At 37.0% G+C, this 6,899-nt stretch overlaps 1 protein-coding gene across 4 annotated transcripts in view; it reads right to left on the bottom strand.

Annotated features, from left to right (window-relative positions):
- The window catches only part of LOC129731391 (pseudouridylate synthase RPUSD2-like), a 503,699-nt gene that overhangs the window by 25,165 nt on the left and 471,635 nt on the right, over positions 1-6,899 (bottom strand). For all 4 annotated transcript variants that reach the window (XM_055691365.1, XM_055691364.1, XM_055691362.1 and 1 more), the window contains one exon: positions 348-503. In XM_055691365.1, the coding sequence (XP_055547340.1) occupies positions 348-503 (156 nt within the window). The remainder of the gene's footprint in view (positions 1-347; positions 504-6,899) is intronic.

Genomic DNA, 6,899 nt, shown 5'->3' with positions numbered 1-6,899 from the left:
TGGAACCATAAAGCACGTGCTAGCCATGATGATGATGATTGCATTTAGCTCAGCTGCCGCTCAGTGGAAATGCAGTGCGAGTTCCTCGTGTCCGTGCCGCTGCATTTTCCGAGGCTCTGCACAATGTGCTCGCAATTTTAAGTTTTAATTATAATACCGCGTTAATCCGTACACATACGGAATGGAATGGTTGTTCCGGCAGAACTCCACACAATCCGTTGTGTGGGCACTTGATACTTATTTAATTGCTGTGAAATGTTACTTGAAACTCGTACTTCTGCCAGCGATGGCCAGCCGACCTACAGAGCCTGAAATCATACGCGGTGAAGAGCTACTATTAAACGCACCTTGTACTTCCAGGCGTGCAAGTACATAACCAGATCCTGCGGTTTGGGATCTCTATAGCGAACCTTGCACTCGTAGCAGTGCTTGTCTGTGGTCATCTTGTCCGGATTGAATGCCAAGTCGGGCGATTCGTGTCCCGTTTGAGTTGCCACTGTGACCTGGAAAAGGAAAGCGAGAATAAAATGCCATTAGAAATTGTCCGTTAATTAACATGGAAAGCTAAAATAATTATCACTTCATTTTTCAAACGAAACATTTTTATTTATTCGATGACTAAATAGAAATACATTTCCCTTTGAAAATATTGTGTAAATAACAAAACTTTATTGCCGTTCCACATCTGGCCTATATAAACTTCTTCGTGTCTACCGTAAAAAACGAAATCGCCATTAAATAAGTTCACTCCGAGACGTTGCATGACAAATAAACACATCCTATTCGTTTACCAACCCCCCGGAAAGCTCGTAAACGAAACCGTTTACCCCGGGACCAGACCGGTTGAGCCGTACCATCGCCTGGCGAGGGTCTAATGCGACTCGATGTGGCCGGTCAATGCCGAGTCGGCTGGCAAGCAAGCGGGCAGGCAGACGGGCGCAAATATTTTCAGTTATCACCCAGCTTTGCATACAAGTGAAGTCCGACCAGTGCTGCAAAATTTACTGCTGCTCCTCCCCTTCCTAGCGGAGGAAAAGTTTCATCAGTGGGCAGACAAATGTTTTTTGTACGTACCACAGCGGGAATAGTGTGAGACTACGGTTCGGTTCATAAAATTTTTCTGACACTTGATGAACTGTGTCTGGGAAGAAGGGCATAGAGAATTTGCTAGCCCCGGCATCGTAAATGTGTAGGTTATGATAATATATCACAACTTGGTTCAAAGGGCATGCTGATACACGTGATGCTGTTCGTCGACCGTTACTGCTCTACTGTTTAATCACTATCCAATCTAATTGAATTAGTTTTCTGTTTGATTTTAAATCAAAACGCGTTTTTTCGACGGCAGACAATTTTGCGTACATGTCTCAAGAAGAGAGTGATTTCACACTAGCGAAGAGTGATTTGCACATCGTATGTATTTTGTTTAAAAATATCTTATGTATCTGCATCACGGCTGTAACACAAGATAAATATTTGTGATCTGCTCAGAAGGACAGTCATAAATATATTTGTGATCCAGTGAATACTAAAATGAGCATGTAGCATTGGGACGGTCAGATTTCATAGCTATTCAATCTCATGCAAGTAATAGTTAGTAATGAATATGTCGTTGGCTAGTTAGAGTGTAAATGATTTTTATGACATAATAATTTGAATAGAAAATGGTGGTGTTTTCTTACTACTTGGTAAAAATAACGGAAAAGTTGCAGTTCTTTTTTCTGTTTTAACAAATGGTGGCGTTGTTGAATGCATGCATTGTTTGTTACTTACACTAAACAGATCCGGAACACTAATGACTTAATCCATAGGTAAAGTATTTCCTAAACTGTTTGTATAGTAGTTAGCACTTCTTTTCAATGCCAACTAGTGAAGCTACTGAATCAAATATGTAAGTTTTTAAAATTTTGATAGAGTGTCGAACGTCTTGGGTAGTGGTTTTCTGCAGCAGTCAAGTGCAGAAACCTGTCGTTTTATTACGACACAATTTTTTCGTTTTATTACGACACAATTGTGGCGGCTATCATCACCATACCCTATAATAACACTCACGCTCAACGCCGGCACTCTCCGCACACGATAACCCGGTAACACAATCGGTCACTCACTCGATCTTACGATTTTGATACCAGATCCCACACTCTCTGTACATATGTACATGTATGCGACCTTCTCAGATTTGGCTCAAATTTTGTGGAATGGTTGATTTAAGGTCATCATGCAAAAATCTCAATTTTGGTACCGATCATAGTAAGAGAAACAAATAGGGTAGGTGAACCAGTTATGGCAATATCGCATAAGCGCAATGGTACCAGTTACGGCAATATTGCATTTAAACCCCATAGACCATAACTGGTTGATGCCATAACTGGTACATTTTTTAGATATGGCCATAGCTGGTACTCCTATCCTATTTGTTTCTCTTACTATGACGTTTGTTTTGTATTCATTAAGGATGAACACGGCTCACTTCTAAAATAAGATTTCAAATTAAAAAATTTAAAGTTTCTTAAGAATGCTGTAATTCAAGTTATTTTTATAATACCTCTACGAAATAGGTGTTTTTAGGGTAAAATTCTTTCGGCAACACAATGCAATAGTCGAATTTGAAATCAAAATATACTTATTGGCCGAAAAATGTAATTTAATTTTTCAACTGTAAAAATAACTTCGGTTTTGAAGTATTATAAGAAATGCAATAACTCGAGTTTTACTCATAATACCTCGGGGTGATATATGTTTTTATTTAAAATTTTCTCAGAAACACGATGGAATTGTTTAATTTGAAATCAAAATATTCTCATTTGCCGGAAAATGCAATTTCATTTTCCAAACGCAAAAACCAACGTATCTAGCAACACTGTCGATCAAAATTGATTTTTTTTTTCGGAATCCTCAATTAATTTTTTTCAAAATTCATGTATCAATTCATTCCTTGACATAATGCTTTTGAAGCTATAATCAAAAGAAAACAAGACTTTTGGACGAAAAATTGCACTTTTTTCAAAAAAAGTGGTGGATCTCGCGGGGCGGGAGGGTGAACCGAACGGCATCAAAATTGGGATTTTTACATAATGACCTTGAATTAACCATTCCACAAAATTTGAGCCAAATCTGAGGAGGTCGGTGATACGTTTGTCTCTTTTTTTGCACACTTGAGGTGGAATGACCTCTCCATACTAGTAATATAACAACTAGAATTTAATCATTCAGAATCATTGTTTTATTATGGCCATTTTTTTTTTGACGTAAGACTACCTTTACTTTGGTAACGTGGCATGCAACGAAAATGTGCCCTCATTAAATGCGTATTATTTAACTGCCATGGATTTTTACGCCAACGGATTTTGAACACCAATGTCTTATCGAGAAGTGAAGATTGCTCCAAACTTGTGAAGTTATAGTAATAAATTTATGAAAAGTTCAGTTGAAAATCTATAATTTTTGGTTTAGCTTCGCAGCATTTTTCCAATCACTTAATTCTATAGCTGAGAACAGGATGGTGTCATGTGCCGTTGTTGAATGCCTGCATTGTTACTTACACTAAACAGATCCGGAACATTAATGACTTAATCGATAGGTGAAGTATTGCCTAAACTGTGCGTTAGGGTGTCCCAAAAAAATCGATGTTGAAAAAGTCAAGGTGCTCAGCCCTAAATTGAAAGATAATGTTATTTGTAGCATTTTTGTAGAACATTTCGACTTTCTAAAAAATCGTTTTCAGGTTGCCCAAACGTGATTTATGAAAAAATGACATTTTCAAGCTACAAATTCACTCTTTTGCACTTTTTTCAAATCTGTTCGATTCCTACATTTTTCCATACATTTTTTTATTTTTGTGGGGTTGTTTTTGAATATTTTGCATGGTTTGGTTCAGCATCGCATTCAATTATTTGACTCACAGAATCCATTGAACATCAAAAAAAGTGAATTTTTCTCATAATTTTCAGATAAAACCCTTCAAAACACATATAAAAAATTTGTTTTTATCAAGAACTGAAATTTTCACTGCTAAGCGGGATTCAAGACGAAAATTCACATGAGAAAAGATCCTTGATATCTTATCGGGGGGCTGAGATATTGAAGATTTAACGTGTGATGGAAAACTATGCATTTTGTCAAAAATGCTACTAAAGCTCAATATCTCCATTGCACAGTGTTTTATTTTGCCGTTTGTGCGTATAATTTCCAAAATAGTGACTCAAATGTTGATTATAGCCATAAGATATATTCGGAAAAGTTTCAGGATATTCAGAAATGCATCTTTTGGTGTAGAAAGATGGGTGATCAATCCACCAATGAGTGACATAAAAAAATTATCTTTCATTCAGAATGAGATAGACGCAAGGTGTCTTCGACAAAGTTTTAGATTATCTTAGAACAAGAAACTTTACCGAAGACATTATGTTTCTATCTCTTACATATTACGAGCAACATTGAGTTTTCTATTAGGAGGCACTAAAAATCACAATTTTCGTTCTAACTTTTTTCGCAGATTTTTCCGAATTTTTAAACCCTCTACTAAGTTATCAGCCATCTAAAAACGCATTTGTTTTCTGAACATTGTTATTTTCTATCTCTCAAAATAAAACAGTTATTTGAGATATTTGTTAAAATGCATAGTTTTCCATCATATATAAAAATGCCAATATCACTGCTCCCCGATAAGATATCAAGTATCTTTTTTCATGTAAATTTTCGACGTTAATCTCGCTTTACGATGGAAATTTCAGTTCTTGATCAAAATTTTTTTTTATTTGTGTTTTGAAGGGTTTTATCTAAAAATTATTAGGAAAATTAATTTTTCTGTGTTGTTTAATGGGCTCTGGGAGTCAAAAAACTAAATGCAATGCTGAACTGAACCATACAAAATATTCAAAAACAACCCCACAAAAATAAAAAAATATATGGAAAAATGTAGGAATCGAACAGAATTGAAAAAAGTGCAAGAGTGGGTTTGTAGCTTGAAAAAGTCACTTTTTCATAAATCACGTTTGGGCAACCTGAAAACGATTTTTTAGAAAGTCGAAATGTTCTACAAAAATGCTATAAATAACATTATCTTTCAATTTAGGGCTGAGCACCTTGACTTTTTCAACATCGATTTTTTTGGGACACCCTACTGTGCGTACAATAATTAGCATTTCTTTTCAGTTGCTAACTAGTGAAAAAAAGAATTAAAAATCGTGCGGAAAACGCAGCGCTTAACCAATCACAAGCTAGTGATAACATGTGTTATAACATCATTTTAATTTTATCTTATACTTATAAAAATGGAGTTCAGTCTGTCTGTCTGATCCATATAGACTTGGAAACTACAGAACTGATCGACCTTACCATTGTACATTGGGGTTTCTGGGGCCGGGGAAACGATAGTCTAAGACCCCTCCCTCCTTTGGAAGTAACTCGAGAACTGATCGAGCAAATAAAGCCAAATTTGGTACGTTAATGTATTAAAAAGCACGAAATATTTCCGTGGTAGACTGACACTCCTCCCTGCTCTGGAAGGGAAGGCTTCCATACAATCGAAACACAAATATCTGTATAACTCGAGATTTAATCAAGCAAATTGAACAAAATTTGGCGAGTGGTGGGTCACGAGAGCAAGAAATATTTTTGTGGTAGATCGACACTTGTCCCTATCTTAGAGGGGGCTTCTAAGATTCTTCCATGCAAATGAAACACAAATTTCTGCATAACTATTAAACTAATTGAGTAAATGGAACCAAATTTGGCATGTGAAGGTATTTGGAGGTGAAAATATTTCTATGGTGGTTTGACACCCTCATTTCTCTGGAGATGGGGGCTCCCATATAAATGAAACACAAATTTCAGTACGACTCTAGACTTAATCAAGCAAATGGAACCAAACTTGGCACGTGAAAACTTTTTGGGGGAAAAATATTTTTATGGTGATTCACAAATAATACACAAATTTCTGCACAACTCAAGAACTAATCAAGCAGATGCGGAGCTGCGTAACCGCAAAGTTACAGAGTCCGCTTTGTCAAGCGGATGGTTGTGGGTGTGAATTTTAGTAGAATCAGGCCATTCGATGTCAAAAAGGACTTAACCCTCTAGTGCCCAGTGCCTCCTTTAGATGGGCTTCAGTCAAACCTCTAAAAAGCTCCAATAAATACTTAAAAAATGTTTATAAAGATTCATAGTGATTTACCGAAGTCCGTCTATAAATTAACTTGGGCACTAGAGGGTTAAGCATGGGTTTATTCAAAGACTCCCCCACCACATACCCTTCCTATACACCGAAATCTATAATACCATTGCGTGACTTCCTCTTAACAAAAATAAGTCCCTCTTATCAATAAAACTGGCCAGAAGGACGCACGACGAAACTTCTCCAGGGAATTATTAATTAGTGATATTTGGCAGAAGGAACGAGACTCGGCATAGTAGAACAGTAAGCGGAAGGGTAAAACCCCCTCTTCAGAAAGGGAGAAGTGTCGACATACGAAACACAAATTTCTGCACAACTTGGAAAATAATCAAGCAAATGGAAATGTTTTTATAATGGTTTGACACCCCTCCCTACTTTGAAAAATGGGGGGCTGGAAAACAGCCGAAAGTGACCAAATACCACCAAATATGGGTATTCCCATAATCATGAAGATGCACAGAAGCCGAAAATCAACTGCAGACACAAATTTGAATTCCAAAATGGCTACTTCCGGTTTCTGGAAAACAGCTAAAAGTGACCAAATACTACACACTATGGCTATACCCGTAATTGTGACGATGCATAGAAGTCAAATATCGATCTCAGACACCATTTTGAATTCCAATACGGCGACTTCCAGGTTCTGGATTTCCGGTGTCAGAAAAAAAAGCCGAAAGTAAAGCCGAAGTTGAGTCGAAGCCCAGAATCGACCCCAGACAGTATT

Source organism: Wyeomyia smithii, chromosome 3 (genome assembly GCF_029784165.1).
Source record: "Wyeomyia smithii strain HCP4-BCI-WySm-NY-G18 chromosome 3, ASM2978416v1, whole genome shotgun sequence".
NCBI classification, from domain to species: Eukaryota; Metazoa; Arthropoda; class Insecta; order Diptera; family Culicidae; genus Wyeomyia; species Wyeomyia smithii.
Note: the sequence above shows the minus strand (reverse complement) of the source record. Positions and strands in the feature narration are given on the sequence as shown.